The 15,894-nt window shown below is 60.5% G+C and overlaps 1 protein-coding gene across 1 annotated transcript in view; it reads left to right on the forward strand.

Annotated features, from left to right (window-relative positions):
- TSPEAR (thrombospondin type laminin G domain and EAR repeats) overlaps positions 1 to 11,106 on the forward strand; it is a 59,355-nt gene extending 48,249 nt beyond the window's left edge. The window contains exons 9-11 of the mRNA XM_040621820.1: positions 5,792 to 5,979; positions 8,020 to 8,121; positions 10,629 to 11,106. Of these exons, the coding sequence (XP_040477754.1) occupies positions 5,792 to 5,979; positions 8,020 to 8,121; positions 10,629 to 10,782 (444 nt within the window). The 3' untranslated portion in view covers positions 10,783 to 11,106. The remainder of the gene's footprint in view (positions 1 to 5,791; positions 5,980 to 8,019; positions 8,122 to 10,628) is intronic.
- Positions 11,107 to 15,894: the final 4,788 nt, after the last annotated feature.

Consider the following 15,894-nt stretch of genomic DNA (forward strand, 5'->3'; position numbering starts at 1 on the left):
GGGGGGGGGGGGGGGGGGGGGGGGGGGCCTGCAGCCTCGTGGGACGGGACCCTCACCCACACTGGCCAACTGCCTGCCACGAGAATAGCAACATCCCCACGCCGGGGCCCTTTGGGGGGCTGCTTGCCATCCCCTGGCAGCACCCTGCCTCCCTGCCCTGCTCCCCAGGCACTCCCTGACCTTGATTCTGGCTGCTTCGGAGCCAGAACCCAAGGGCCTCCTGGCCCAGCCTGATGCTCTGATTACCGAGAGCCCACCCCCCCCCGAGGGAGGCCGTCAGGGGCTCCAGGTGCGCCTGGCTGCTGGGTCCCCGAAGCGCCATCATCCCGGCGAGGCACTCGGGCAGCCTGCCAGGCACCGCGCTGGGGGCTGTCGAGGCAGGCACCAGGGGAATTCCGCTCAGAAGGAGGGAGGGAGGGGCCGCCCAGCCCAGCAGGTGCCCGGCCACTGCGCCAGGTGCCAGGCAGGGTTTGGCAGGGCTGTTTGATGTGGGAATTTCTTCTCTCTCTGATGAGTCCCTAATGCACCTAGAATCCAGGAGCCGCCTGACATCAGGCCCCAGGCCCCTGCGCCCCCTGCCCAGGCGGGCACAGCTGTGGGCAAATACGCTCCCCACTCTGGCTTCTGAGAGGGAGGAGCCCGGCCTCTGGCTGAGGGTGCAGTGTGGGCTGTGTTCTGGGAGGGGCTCTGGCGGCCCTGTGTGGGGAGGAGGGGTCATTGATAGCCAGTGGCTACGACCCCAGGAGGCCTTCCAGGTCTCTGCCACCCTCTGCCCAGATGAAATCCCAGGTGCCTGGCTCAGTTTGCGTTCCGGGTAAACAATGAATAATTTTTTAGTAAAAGAGTGTCCCCAGCAGTGCATGGGGTGCGCACAATTGTTTTTCTGGAATTCAAACTGAACGAGGCACCCCCGTCCTTGCTGTATGGGGGGGCACACAGAACAGAGGCAGGATGAGGACCCCTCTAAACCACACATACATCTCCCTCCCTCCTCCCTCCACCAGACACACCCTCGGCCTTCCTCCTCGCCTCTGCCTGTGCTCCCGGAGCCTCCCGCAGCCCCTCCTCAGCCCCCCGTCTGCACGCGCCTCCATGCTGGGACTGAAGCCGAGGGAGCAGGCTGAGGGTCACGCAGCTTGGAGCCGGAAGGAAGCCCTGGCACCTGGGGAGATCCTCTCCTCGGACCACCTGCTGACCACTTTATGTGCATGTGTGCAGGTGTGTGTGTGTGTACACACGTGCACGAGCATGCACGCAGCATGTACAGTTGTGTGCGTGCAGATGTATACGTGTGCATGCGTGGACGCGTGTGGGTGTGTACAGGTGTGCACATGCAGGCACACGCAGGGGCACATGTGTGCACGTGTGTGCGTGTGTGCATGCAGGCATGTGCACGCGTGGACGTGTGTGGGTGTGTACAGGTGTGCACATGCAGGCACACGCAGGGGCATATGTGTGCACGTGTGTGCGTGTGTGCATGCAGGCATGTGCACACGTGGATTTGTGTGGGTGTGTACAGGTGCGCACATGCAGGCACACACATGTGCATGTGTGTGTGCGTGTGTGCGTGCAGGCATGTGCACGCGTGGATGTGTAGGTGTGCGTGTGTCTGTACATGCAGGCTTGTGCATTTACAGGTGTGTAGTTTCCCAGTGGCGTGGTTTCCTGGCACAGGGCTGGAGGGAGCCTGTGGTCTAGCGGGCTGACAGCTGCTGTTTGGTTTCCGAGGAGTTGCAGAGCTGCCCTGTGTGACTCTCTGCACAGGTGTGGGTCCCCAGCAGGGGACGATGCTGAAGGCTCCATGGGCCCCGAGTGTCTCTGAGCCTGCTTGGATGCTGTGAGGTGGCTCCAGCGGACAGAAATAGTGCCACCTGATGGAGCCACAGTGAGGAGAGGACACATTCACCCAGAAGAGCCCTAGCCCAGCTCCTGGTGCCTGCACGGAGTCAGTGACTGCCGGGTGGCCTGGTCCCTTTGTCCTTGTCCTAGTGAGTCGTATTCTTTTAGCTGCAACTCACCTGTTTCTGCCCCTCAGGACAGGTCCAGACCCGCTTCTAAGCAGCTGGACTAGGAGCCCACTCGGGGGTGGTGCCAGGACTGTTCTCGGGAAGGGCCCAGGTCGTCTGGGCCATGGCAGACAATGGCACCCTCTGCTGGGCATTGAGAAAATGCCACCTTGACCGGCAGTGTGCTCTTGGCCCGGTGGCTGGGGTGGCCAAGCAGGCACTGAGGTCGGTCAATAGGGGATAAGCAGGCAGGCTGGACAGCACATCCCGAATTTGCATGTGGGGACAGCAATGTTCAAGCTGGTGACAGATGTGCCAAAAAGGGGCAGGCATGTGAGGCCTGGCCCTGGCTGGCCTGGGATGTGAGGTGTCCCCTGAGCACAGGCCTTGCTGGGTACCGGGAAGCCAGGGAGGGATGCAGTGGTGGACCCAGGGGTGCCCCTACAGTGTAGCAGCTCTGGCCCGGCCGGGACAACCTGGGACCATGCAGGGAGGACCTGCCCCCAGGTGGAACGCGGCGTCCCCAGGGAAGCAGGCCAGTCCCCAGCCTGCCCACTGTGTGGCTTTGGGCATCCCTGCATCCCTGGGCCCAGGCCCCAGTTCATGCCACAGAAATCCTGTGAGACCCCGGCCCTGAGCGTGACCCCAAATGTACAGGAGGGAGGGTGCTAACAGCCACCTGTGGCCCAAACCCGAGGAGTGTCCTTGTGTCAGAGGGCACGGCGGCCGGCAGGGACACCTTCTTCCTGCCCTCTGCTCGTGCAGGAGTTACAGAGCCAAGGGACGTGCCTCAGACGGACCTAACGGCCTGGAGACACCTCTCCTGGCTTCGGAGGGGCCACGGGTGTGTTACCGTGCTGACTGTCTGGGCAGCTGGAAAAGCCGAAAGTTACCCTTGGAAGGAAGGAACGGACCATCCACCTTCCACCTGTTCCCAGGGCCTCACACGCTGTTGACCCCGCGCTTTCCTCCCTCACGCGGCTCCCCCTGCGCCCCTCCGCAGGGCAGGTGGACCTGGGGCGCACGGAGCACCTCCTCCGGGCTCCGCCTTAGCCACGCGGAGGGTCCAAGATGAGGAGGACACATTTGCTTTTGCCAGCATTTTTGGTTTTACACATTGGGTGTGACGTGGTCTCTCCGTGACTTCAAAGTTGTGATTCCCGGGGACTAGACAGCGGGCACGTCCCTGTGCATTTGCTGGCCTCCTGCACTTTCCTTTGTGAAACATCTGTTCAGGTCTTTTGCCCACGTTTGACTTTCTCTTGTGTCTTCAGTATTGATACGCGGGCGTGGCAGCCTGTCCCCGGCCGGCGGTGGGGGGGGGGTTGGAGGGGGGCAGGGGGCTGCAGGGCGCGTGTGTACATGCTGGCACTGCTCCTGTCACCTGTGGTCGCTCCCTTGTCCGTGTGCACCTGGAGCTCACCCCCCTGGGGCCGCACGTGCACCCTCGCGCCCTCACCTGTGCCCCGCCGGCCACCTCCAGCCTTCCCCGTAAAGCAGGCCCCCTGGCAACTCGTTCTGTCGCTCCTGTCTGCAAATGACCTTAGCCAACCTTCATCTGTGAAGTCTGTTCTCACTGGTTTTAGAATTCAGGGCTCACATGTTTTCCATTCGATGGCTCTGAGGATGTTTTCCCGTGGACGCCGAACTTCCCTCGTCCCCGGTGTCGCTGCTCCGTTGTCCCCGCGCCCTGCTGTCCGGGACGTGACTTCTCCCCTGCCTCTCGCCTCTCGCTCTCTGTTCTGTGTCAGCTACTTGAACACGACGTGTCCCGGCGTGGGTCTCTGCGTGTATGCTGCTCCGGGTCTCTGCTCTTTTTGGATCTATGGTTTGGTGTTTTTAATCAAATCTGGAAACATTCGAGCCTTATGCAGGTAAATGTTTTCTTCTGTGTCCTCCTCCTTTCCTTTCCTTCGGGGACTCCACTCCCCTGTGTGTTAGATGGCGTCGTAGGATCCCACGGGCATGGGTTCCGTTCACGCTTGTTAGAATCTTTGTTCCCCTGTGTGCTCCGTGTGGGTGATCCTGTTGGTGTCCCCTCGGTTCCCCGACTGTGCGTTCTGGACGGCCCTGGAGCCGTCGGTCCCCTCCCATGAATGTTGGACTCTAGATATCACGCTGTCAGTTACGGGATTGCTCTTCTGCCCCTGCAGTGTTCACAGCCGTCCGAACGTCCCGACACCTGCGAACCGCGTGCGTTTTCCCGTAGGCTCTCATCGGGGTCACTGTAGGGTCTGTATCTGCCAGTCTCGATGTCTGCGCTGTTGGTACATTTTGTTCAGTGTTTTCTCTCGGCCGTAGACCGCGCTCGCGCTCTGTGTGAGCCTCTGGCCTCCCAACTGCTGTTTGCTCGTCCCCGGGTCCCTGGGTCCCTGGACACCGGCCTAGGCCTGCCCCGCAGGAGCTGGACAAGAACTCGAGAGAGGTTAACGTGGCGACATTGGGGCTCCCCCTCCCGGGGCTCCCTCCTCTCTCAGATATCCCCCTTCCGTTTCTAGCCACTCCCTCTGGGGACCCCCAGCCAGCCTGCTGCACACACCCGAGGGCCGTGGCCGTGCGGCATGGGGTGAGGAACCGTCAGAGGAAAAGCCAGACACACACACCCCGTGTGCATGTGATTCCCTTGGTTCAGGAGTCACGGCCCCTCCAGGGTCTGCCTGCCCCCGGCCACTGTCCGGAACCTTCAACTGTTTGCGCGTACAGCTGTGTTTGCAACTGCTGTCAGCAGGAGGGCCAGCGCTGCATGCATCAGAAGCTGCGAGGCAGGAGGCAAACTCTCAAAGACAACTTCAGTGCGCTGTGAGCCACTGGAGCTCCTGCAGCCCAAGGGGACAGGTGGGGTCGAGGGAGCCCCTTTCTGCTGACATGGGAACCAAGGGACCGGCAGCGTCCACTCACTGTGGCTCGGGCTCCCCGAGGACGTCTGCGTGCTCGTCCATCAGCCACAGACCCGCCACGGGGAGCCGTACCCTCCCTCTCCTGCTCGACCCCTACTATTCGCCGTCTTCCTATGCAGTTGCCCAAAACGCCTCTCTGTGCACCTGCGCCTTGTTTCCCCAGGAAAATGTCTCCATTTATTTCTGCCCCCACCCCCTCTCTTCAGGGCTCAAACTCAGGGCCTGGATCTGGACTCCTCGGGTCCTCTCCCTCCCTGTGCACCTGCACCACCATAATCCCTGAGATGCTGGCCACAAACGACATAAACGTCCTCCTCCTGGGCCCCACATGCAAATCAGTTCATGCAGCTTGAGCTCTGGCAAAGGCTCCACAGCTCGCCATTCGTGTGCCAGTCCAGCCCTGTTTCCCCTGTGCATACTTCACCCTCGAGGCTGATAAGTGGCTCATGGAGGAACAGGATGCATGGGACCCAGAGATGGGGCTGCTGGTAGAATCCAAAGAAAGCCTCGGGCCCGGGACAGCATGTAGTCAGAAACACAAATGTCTAGAGGTTGCTTCGGAGGTCAGAGCTGGGACCAGAGGAAGCAGGGAGGGCTCCCTGGAAAAGGTGTTTTAGCAGCTGGACCTTGCAGGACAGGCAGCATAGGGGGTGGGGGAGTGGAAGGCACAGAAGACTGAGAAGCACTTTGCACAGATGATCTCTTTGGGTGTGGGTGTGGTTGGGCCCCCACACTCATGACGGGGGTGGCGGCAGTGAGGCTGGAAGTGAGCAGAGCCAGATGGGGGAGCGCCGCGTGTCCGGTGCCCCAGCTGTTTGTGGTGTAGCCCTGCGGCGGCACTGGGACGCCGCTGAGGGCCGCTCTTCACTCCTTCCCGCTCTGTCCCAGACGTTCGGCGCCGCGGACTGGGAGGTTTTCCACATCGGAGAGAGGGTGTTCCTTGCGGTCGCGAACAGTCACAGCTACGACGTGCGGACGCAAACGCACAGTGACTCCTACGTCATCAACTCGGTCATCTACGAGCTGAACGTCACCGCGCAGATGTTCGTCAAGTTCCAGGAGATTCCCACCTGCAGGTGCGCCTTGCGGCCGCGGGTGGGCACAAAGGGCAGGGCGCTGCCCACGGAGCCAGCACGGCCGGAGCCTGGCATGCAAGCGTGTCCACGTGTGTCGGGGCGCGCTGGCCTCGCGGCACCACATGTGCAAACCTCCTCCAGGGGCCGCCGAGGAGCTTCGTGGCTCCTCCTTGTCGCCTTGGTTCTACTTGCTGTCCAGCAGCAGGCCCTGTTCGCGGTTCGGTGATTTTCGTTAAACCCGCAGGTCTGTGCAACCATCACCGGCTGTTTCAGGGCATTTTCATCACCCCGAAAGGAAACCCCCTACCCTTCAGCTGTCACCCCTCCCCCACCCCCGCCCCGCAGCCAGCCCTCTACTTTCCGTCCCCACGAGTTCCCAGTCCTGGACGCTCCGTTCACGTGGAATCACGCGGGAGGCCACCTCCGGTGCCTGCCGCTCTGGCTCGGCGGTTCTCAAGGTTTCTCCGCGAGGTGGCGCCAGCCAGCGCTCCACGGCTTTTCACGACCACACGATACTCCGTCCTGCGGCAGATCCATTCTGTGGACCCCATCCCTCGCCCCCTGGTGGACATGAGGGTTCTCTCCGCCTTTGACCGAATGGTGCGGCTCCGGAGAATGCAAATACGTCTGCTGTGGGGGCACAGCAGGAACGCACGGCTGGACGGCTCGCTTCCGCTGCTCCCGGGCAAACCTGGCGTCTGGTACGCGCCACGGTGCAGACAGCGTCAGTCTGCTCGCTTCTCCCAGTCTGGCCGGAGGACGGATGCCCGGGGACCACATGCCCGCCGCCCGTGGCCGCGCCTCGGGGAGCACAATAGGGGCTGAATCGTAGAGTCATAATTGATTATAATCATAACTTTGGGGCTGAATCATAGAATCATAACTGGCCGTTGCTCGAGGTGGCCCAGATACGGTTCTGGTGGTGGAAGAGGGCAGAGGTGGGGCCCTTGCTGGCCTCAGCCCTGCCCCCGAGTGTCCCAGGGACCCGTTTGAAACCACCACCCCCGTTCAAGGCGGGTGCCCTTGGTCCCCACAGGGAAGGGACCCAGAGGCAAGTGTCCACTAAGAGAGGGTGGCCCTCTGCTCCCTGAACAGGCGTCAGCTCTGGGCCAGACACAGACACGCCGGCCTGGCCTCCAGGGCCCAGCTGAGCCCACTTGCTGCACGCGGGGGGCTCACTTCCCCATCTAAGAAGAAGGCAGCCTGTGGGTTTGCAACAAGAAATACAGCTTCTGAGTGTAGGAGAACATTTCTGTCTGTCCCCGAAGCGGTGTCAGGCAAGGAGCCACAGGGCAAATGGGTGACCTCACAGCCAGTGTCCTCCAACCCTGTCTCCAGGGGGGGTGTCCTGCATGACCCCCTGGAGTGACCACAGGCTTGGGACCTTTTCTCCAATTCCTTCAACTGCTTTAAAGTGGGAGACGTGGCCCACACCCCACCCCAGCACTGTGCAAGCCCACCGTCCACGGATGGATGACGGACACGGGTCCCTCCATGTAGCGGAGTGTCATCCAGCCCCAAGGGAGGGACGGTGAACAGGCCGCCACGCACAGACCTTGGGGACATCATGCTCAGTGAGACAGGCCGCCACCAAAGGACACATACGGTGTGACTCCGCCCGTACAAGGTCCCCGAGCACTCGAACCGGAGACGGAGAGTAGGGTGGGGGCGCCAGGGCAGGGGGAGCAGGTGAGCGTCCCCCACAGACAGAGGCTGGCGTTGGGAGAGTGAGAGAGTCCCGGAGACGATGCCGGTGATGGTTGCACAGTGCTCTTCACACACTCAGCCCGCTGAGCCATACGCTTAAAAGTGGTTTAGACGGCACGTTTTATGCTAGTTGTATTTTATAATTTACATCTTAGAAATGTTTTAAAAAGCAAACAACTGGTTTGCACTCCCCTGGAATGGACCCAGTTCACCAGGTGGGAAAATTGCTCTGGATCTTGGGGTGGCCCGGGGCCCCTGGGCTCCGGGATTAGGAGGACCGGCCTGGAGCCAGTGCCCCGGGGTTCGCTCATGTCCGCTCCCCTGTCTCCGCAGTGCCCTGGACTGGGAGTTTTTCTCGGTGGGAGAAGATTATTTCCTGGTGGTGGCAAACTCCTTTGATGGAAACACCTTCTCCGTGAATAGTATTATTTACAGGTAAAGAGCCTCCAAAGGCCACCCCCTCCTCGCCACCTGAGTCTGCCTGGGATGGAGGGGTGCTCACCTTCTCTGCAGGGCAGGCGACCTCCCGCTGCAGCGTGTCGCAGGCTGAGCCTGCGTCGCACCCTGGGGTTGGCCAGGTGGCCCGCGGGTCACGCGGACGCTCACATCTCTGGGTTCTGGCCCATGGGACAGACTTCCAACGCCGGGCTTGAGAGTTCGGGTAGTTTATTCTATGAGATGTTCCCGCCTAGGACCGTGGGGGCCTCTCGCTTTGTCCCTTCAGTACAGGTTTGCCTGTCCTCATACAGGCCCTGGGCCTTAGCATTACACTCGCTCTGGGAGGCTTTCAAGTTTGGTGAGCACACCTGGGGTCTTTTCCTTTCCATTTCCAGCCGCTTGTCATGAGTTAACTGTTGTGTCTAGCCACCCAACCAAATTATCATCTCAGATCTGCTCGTTTTTCTTAAGAGAGTCTCGTGGAACTTCTAGGGGTATAATTACATCCCTGAGTACAAGGCACTTTGCCTCCTGATTGCCGATGTTTGGGCTCCTTCCTAGTTTTCTTAATTAGCTAGAAATCCCAGAACAGTCTCGGCCAGGCGCGGCGTGGCCAGCAGCTCTGTCTTGCCGCCTCGTGGGAAGGTCTGAGTGTCCCCGGGCCGTTCTGACGTGGGCTCATCATGGCGCGTTCCCTGGTGCCGGCCTGGCTCTTCTCCACGTAATGATTTATGGGAGATCTCCTGGCTTTCCTGCGGCGGGCGCCCCCGAACGGTGCTGTGGGACGGCTCAGGACGCCGCCGTCTTCCCAGCGCGTGGGACTGACTTCAGTGCTTGTGTCCGTGATAGCGCATGAGTTGGACTGCGGTTTTCTTTTGGGGACTTTCCTTTATCCCGTTTGATCTGGAGCCTGACTCAATAAATACACACACAGTGTTCTCCACCGACACGACGGACTGGGGTCGTTCAGGCCAGAGGGTCTGTCTGTTTTCTCTGCCGTTAGCTTAAATTCTGCTATAAAGCCGCCTGGGCCTTGTTCGTTTTCCGCGGTGTCTCCGGAGCAACTTCCCGATTTCTCCCATGGCTAATGGTGTAAGCAGGCTTTTCACCTCCTCTCCAGACAATCCGGGTCATCTGTATCTTACTAGAAAAATCATCCTTTTTCTTTAGACTTTCTAACTTATTAAAAAGTAGAATTTTCAACATGACAAAGGACTTTTAAAATTCATGTGAAAGAATACATTTTCAAAGGCGGCCAAGAAAATTCTGAAAAAGAACAGTGAAGGAGGCTCTGGTAGCATGGAGACGCAGACGGTTCCTGCCGAAAATAAACGTGCAGGTGGAATAGCACGCAGCCCGGGGAGAGCCAGGGGCTTTCAGTCACGTGACGCGGTGAATGTCCTGTTCTAGTCAATGGGAAAAGGACACGGTACATAGTACTTAATAAAATAACTATGTGTAATTTCCTGTCCGTCTGGAGGAAAACAAAGCTAGAGCCTGCTTCATATTATATAGAGAAATAAACTTCACGGGGATTAAAAATCTAAATGTGAAAACTTAAACAACAGAAACATTAGGGGAAAGGCTAGGACGACTTTGACCGCGAAGTTGCCTGGAAGGCCGCGGGGACCTCCTCAAATGAGGCCCGCAAAGCCGCCAGGGCGACTCCCTGACCTTCAGGGTTTCTGCGGAAAAGGCAACCCGTTCAAAATCAAAGAAAACAACCAACCACACATTTGACAGAAAAGCAACCTGTGCAAATTGATAAAACACTGTCTTAATTTGGAGACATGGGCAAAGATACGGACAGGAATGACAGGAAGAAGACATGAACTGAGTGAGCACGGGGAGTTGTGTCCTCGAAGCCGGAGGACGGCACACGGGAGCCGTCAGGACAGGGGCCACCCCGCCTCCCCGGGAAGTCACCTAGACAAGTCCACTTTGACCCAGGCGCCCTGTCCTGGGGACTCAACCCTCTGGAAATGAAAGCACCCACCCGCCCGTAAATCCCTTGTGGGGGCAAAGCCTAGCCCCGCTGACTCTGCGCAGCTCGATGGGGGGGTGGGGGGGCAGTGCTGTGCCGGGAGCTGCCACCTCCTTTGAAAACAGAGGGGCGCCACACCCATGTGGTGTGTCTGGGGTGCACGCTTGCTGTGCACACTGGCCCCAGGAGTCGGGGGAGTTCCCAGCTCAGCCCCGACAATTAGCCTTCTGGCACCGCCAGGATCCGCCCCGCGTCCCCCAGCCCACTGGGGGGTGCCTGCAGGGCCCTCCGGGCAGGTGGCAGGATCCAGGCTGGACGTGAGGAGCTGCAGGGGAGGGGGCAGGGCAGAGCGCCCATTCCAGGCCTCAGTTTCCTTCTCTGCAGGCTGAGTATGGTTCAGGGAGCTTGTGCAGCCCAGGGACACGTGGGGGCTGGAGGGACAGGTGCAGGCCTGGAGCGGGAGCCACTGCGCTTCCCTGCTCCGCCTGCAGGGGTGAGGCTGACCGCATGTCTCCCACAGGTGGCAGGGCTACGAGGGCTTCGTGGCCGTGCACAGCCTCCCGACCTTCGGCTGCAGGGACTGGGAGGCGTTCCGCACCACGGCCGGCTCCTACCTCGTCTACTCCAGCGCCAAGGAGCCCCGCTCCCGCGTGCTGAAGCTGAGGACGGGCTAATGGCACCCCTGCGCCCTGCAGAGAGGCCTGGGGAAGCCGGCATTTCGCCGTCCCCGACCCACACCCAGGCGGGGACACCTGCCGGCCTCTCTGCCCCGGTAACCACGGCGGCCGGAGTGGGCGGCTCTGCGGGTGGCCCGGCTGAAGCCCCGTGCTGTCCCGCAAGTCTGCGTGTCCTGCAGGGATTTCTCTTTAAAAGAAAGTTCATACAAAATGTTACCTCAGAAGCAGCGGGCCTCATTGCTGTCTGCGGCGGCCTGCGCTCCCCTGGCCAGCCGGACGCGGGGGCGGGCTCGGTGCCGCGTGAGTACTTCATTCCAGCTATTTATTGTATCCTATTATATGGAAATATATTTATGATGCTCTTTACCCAAAGCACGGCAGTGTCTGCATGTGTCTGGGGGACAGCTCTCTGTGAGCAGGTTACGGGGCGGCAGGGCACGCTCCGCCACCACAGGGGCGTGTGCCCTTGAGGCTCTAGTCTCCCAGAAGGAGGGCGCCTCTCCTCTACAGGGAGCTGCTTCTTCTGGTCTCAGTTTCCCCAGGAATGCAGTGGGGGTAAGTTTAGGTGAGGAATCACAAGGGGTGCAGGTCAGGCGTCCCTCCCGCGGGAGACTGGGCCGTCCTGGGGCCCGTGTGGCTGTGCACGCCGGCTGTCTCCCGGGTCACTGCAGCTGGCCTCGTGGGCGTGCAGGACGGACTCGGAAGGCCTCCTCGGGGCCAGCACTTGCTCAGCTCCTCCCAAGTCTAATGCCCCAACCCTACAGCAGGCGGGGCCTCCTGCCTCCCTGGGACAGCCGCTGGGTGTGACGCGACACCTGCCCTGGGACCCGGAGGAGGAGGGGAGGTGCCATCACCACCACGCAGGTCTCCTGGATGTAAATCAGTGCTGTGTGCCAGAGGCTTTGCTGGGGAGGCCCCGTGGAGTCCGGGGCAGCCGGGAGGCCGGGGACGGGGGTGGGGGGCAGACCTTTGCCATTACTCACGGCCACGGGCTCTGGGGGAGCCAAGGCCCGGGAGGGGGCTGCTCAGGGACCCACGCTGGGTTTAATGCCCTGCCACTTCGGTCTTAAAATTCTCAGCGACCTTTGCCCAAGATCACAGAGCAGGGAGCACAGTGCAGCTCCAGCGAGCAGGAGTCTGGTTCCCCAAGGCCACATGCGTGTGAGAACTGAGCGCCCTTCTCACCCCCTGGAAGGAAAGCTGGGGCTGCAGCTCCCCAGGCTCGGCCAGACGGGATTTCAAGACTGTACCCTGGGCCCTCTTCACTTACAAAAGCTGGGATTTTTCTAGAGCCCACTTCAGGCCAGTAACAGGACGACGTGCCTCGGGGAATGGGGGGTGGGTGCTGACCTCAGACAGGACATCCGTCCCAGGGAGAACCTCGAAGGGTGGGCCCCAGGGTGTCTGGGCCAGGTGGCTGTGGTGACAGCCGTGGGTCTGCCGGTCCAGGGACAGCCGGCTGAAGGCACCGCATAAAAATGCAGGACTTCTGGTTACATTTGAATCACAGATAAACCGCGGATGCTTTTTCTCCTTTACGTACATCCCCAGTACGGCCGAGAACGTTTCCTAAGGGACGTTTGTGGTTTCCTTGACGTTCCGATTCGATGGCTGTCCTGTGTCTTGGTTTGCTCCGTCCGTCCGTCCGTCCGCACTCCTTGGAGGGGCTGTGGCGGGCGAGACCCTCTTAGGGTCTGCTGGTGGGGGCGGGTTCTGATTTTATCTGAGATTCAACACAAGTTGGAAGGTCAGAGGCAGTCACGGGCTGGGGTGGCCGCCCTGTGATGATTTTATGTATCAACTCGGACGGTGTTTCTGGGTGAGATTAACACACACCCGAGGACTCCGGTGCTTTCCGCCATGCAGGGGCCTCGCCCTCCCCCGTCACTGGAAGGCAGGGTTGGGGCGATAGAGCAGCCTCCCCGAGCAAGGGGATTCTCCAGCAGACCGCCTTCAGACTGGAGCTGCAGCCCCGGACCTGCCCGGCAGCCCCCTACCCGGCGGCCCTCGGCAGCCTCCGAAATCCTCTGCTCCTGGTCCTTGCGGCGAAGCTCTCCCCCGTCCCACGTCCTGTGCTGTCGGTGCGGGTGCTCTGCAGAGCCCTGGCAAACACGACGGGCTAACGGACGGAGCACTCAGGAGTCAGGACGTCTTGTGTTTGGCTGCACGCGCTCCTTCCCAATCACCCAGCCTCAGTTTACCCATGGGGGAGGCCCAGCTGGGCGCCGTCCCGAGCAGCTTCTCTCTCCCTGGAGTGACCTAGACAGACATGCGCCAGCTTCCTCTCGGCCTGGCTGGTGTCGCTGTGCTGTCTGCCTCGCCCGGGGGACGGGGGACGGCGTGGCGGGGGGAGGTGGCCCCCGGGGAGGAAGGAGGCAGGTGACGCAGCGGCACACACAGCGGGCGCAACCGCACCCCTGCCCGGGGCTGTGCCCACAAACGGCGCCACGCGTCCTTGGCACAATGTCTGATCTCTGTTCTCCTGGCTGGAAACAGAAAAATGTAAATCAAGATTTGTTTAAATTATGAGTGCAAACAAGAGGGGAAATGGACAGAACGTTAAAATATTTACATCGTCTCAAGTAAGCTCTTCTGGTTTTTGTCCTGTCGATGAACGTTTACAAGGCGGCACGCGGTTCTGTGGGAATTTGCGTGTGATTTGACGTGGCCACGTTCTTGTCGTTTCGGTGGCCGTGCTGTATTTCATCGAGGCGGTAATCCGGGGGGTGCCGAGCCGGGCATCTTTTTGAATCCATGGGATTCTCTTCAAGGGTCTTCGCTGTGATTAATAAGGTCGTTTCTTCAGAGTCATGATTTCCTGGAGAAGCTCTGTGCGTGGCAGTGTCTGCCCGTCCTCCTCACTCTGGAGTAAGGCTCAGGATGGCCAGTCCCATCAGTCCGGCCACGATGGGACTTCACCTCTTCACAGTCTATCAGGTCAGTAAGGGGAGGACTGCTGGGTAAGTTCCTCATTCATCGCGGCCATCGCTTCCGGCCTGGTGGGCTCTTCTTCGAGGCACCTCTTAACCTCACCACCACCAGCACAGCCCTCGGCCTCTGCCACCCACATGCACACCCTCCCGTATACACACCCACTCATGCGCACACGTGCACACCCATGCAGACCCCACTTTTACACACACACCCATGTACGCACACACGTAGCCCACACCTGTGCACACACATGCACACACACCAGTGTGCGCACATCTTCCAAGGGCTATGTCTTGGGCGGCTCCCCCGGGGCCTGGCTCAGCTGACGGTCAGTGCCGGCTGGTGGTCTGGGTGGCAATGGTGGTCTGCTCACACTGAGTGCCCACTATATGCCAGCTGCCCTGCTGGGCCTGGGGACACACCCACGACCACACAGTCCCGGCCACGACTGAACTTTCCAGTGGCTAAAACCCGAATTCCTCCTGGTGAGCCTCCAGGCCCTGCATGACCCCGCTGTCTTTTCCTCCTCTCCTGCACCCCCTGCCCAGTCCCTCAGGCTGCGCCTGCCTCCCTGCCCCTGGGTCATTCACCGGCTCCTCTAAAGGCTGGCACTCTCTTGTCCTTTGTCTCGGCTTTCCCTCGCCCAGCCCCTCCGAGAGGCCCTCCCCGACTCAGGTCAACAGAAGCCCCCACCCCCAAGCTGCACTGCACACAAGACACCCCTCTCTCTTCCCCTGCTCACACTTCACCACACAGCATTTGCAGAAATTTGCAACTCACATGTCTGCCAACTCCTTGTGCTGGAAATCTGGGGCTGATTCTTTGTGGTTCCCAGCAGTCCCCGCGGTGCTTGTGCCCAGGTGTTCCCAGCCTTCCCCGCGGTGCGGGTGCTCCCAGCCTTCCCCGCGGTGCGAGTGCTCCCAGCCTTCCCCATGGTGCATGTGCCCAGGCGCTCCCAGCCTTCCCCATGGTGCGGGTGCCCAGGTGCCCCCAGCCTTCCCCGCAGTGCATGTGCCCAGGTGCCCCCAGCCTTCCCCGCGGTGTGGGTGCCCAGGTGCCCCCAGCCTTCCCCGCGGTGCGGGTGCCCAGGTGCTCCCAGCCTTCCCCGCAGTGCGAGTGCCCAGGCGCTCCCAGCCTTCCCCGCGGTGTGGGTGCCCAGGTGCCCCCAGCCTTCCCCGCGGTGCGGGTGCCCAGGTGCTCCCAGCCTTCCCCGCAGTGCGAGTGCCCAGGCGCTCCCAGCCTTCCCCACGGTGTGGGTGCCCAGGTGCCCCCAGCCTTCCCCGCGGTGTGGGTGCCCAGGTGCTCCCAGCCTTCCCCGCGGTGTGGGTGCCCAGGTGCTCCCAGCCTTCTCCGCGGTGCAGGTGCTCCCAGCCTTCCCCTGCTGTAGGTATACTTTGCTGAGAAGTCACAGTCCAGTGGAATTGTGCAGTGCACAGCTTTCCAGTAGATGAGGTGTTCAAGCCCTGCTTCTTCCCCTTACTGTGTGCACTCGAGCAAGTCACCGAACCCCCTCAGCCTTGGTCTCCTGAGGTCTCTCTCGTGTAAAATAGGGAGCCCCCTCCCCGGGGCCGCAGCAGAATGGCACAGTGTAGACACCGCATGGCCCGTAGCACCATTCCTGCACACGGGAGCTCGTGATGGCCAGACCTGCCTCAGTGCCACTGACCTGCTCAGGGATGTTTTCCTAAACAAAGTTGGCCTACTGAAAATCACATGTGAAAGAAAAAGGCTGCCCCACGTTTGCACGTGGATTTAAACCATGTACTAGCAAGTCAAAGCTATCAGTAACACAGAACGGCCAAGGGGGGTCCGCACTCCTGCAAGGACCGTTCCTTCTGAGAGCCCTCGGAACAGTCGGCCATGCCCGCAGCACTCCAGCAAGCCTGCGGTGAACAGCATCGAGCACGGCGTGCGGCTCTGTGACTCTCAAGCAGGTTTCAAATTTTGTCCTTCATTTCGTTTAATTTTAGTTTGATTTAATTTATTTAATTTTATTTAATTGAGATGCACAGACCTAAGAGTCCTGTTCAGGCTTTTGCCCCTTGTATAAATCCAGGTAACCACCCCAAACAAGGCCTTGAGCCTTTCCGGCCCCCCAAGGCCCCTTGTGCCCGGTCCGGTCAATCCCCCACCGCCCCACCGCCTGCTTTCTGCCACCACCAGGCTCTGGCCTCT

This window comes from Ursus maritimus, unplaced genomic scaffold, assembly GCF_017311325.1.
Source record: "Ursus maritimus isolate PB19 unplaced genomic scaffold, ASM1731132v1 scaffold_4, whole genome shotgun sequence".
Taxonomy (NCBI): domain Eukaryota; kingdom Metazoa; phylum Chordata; class Mammalia; order Carnivora; family Ursidae; genus Ursus; species Ursus maritimus.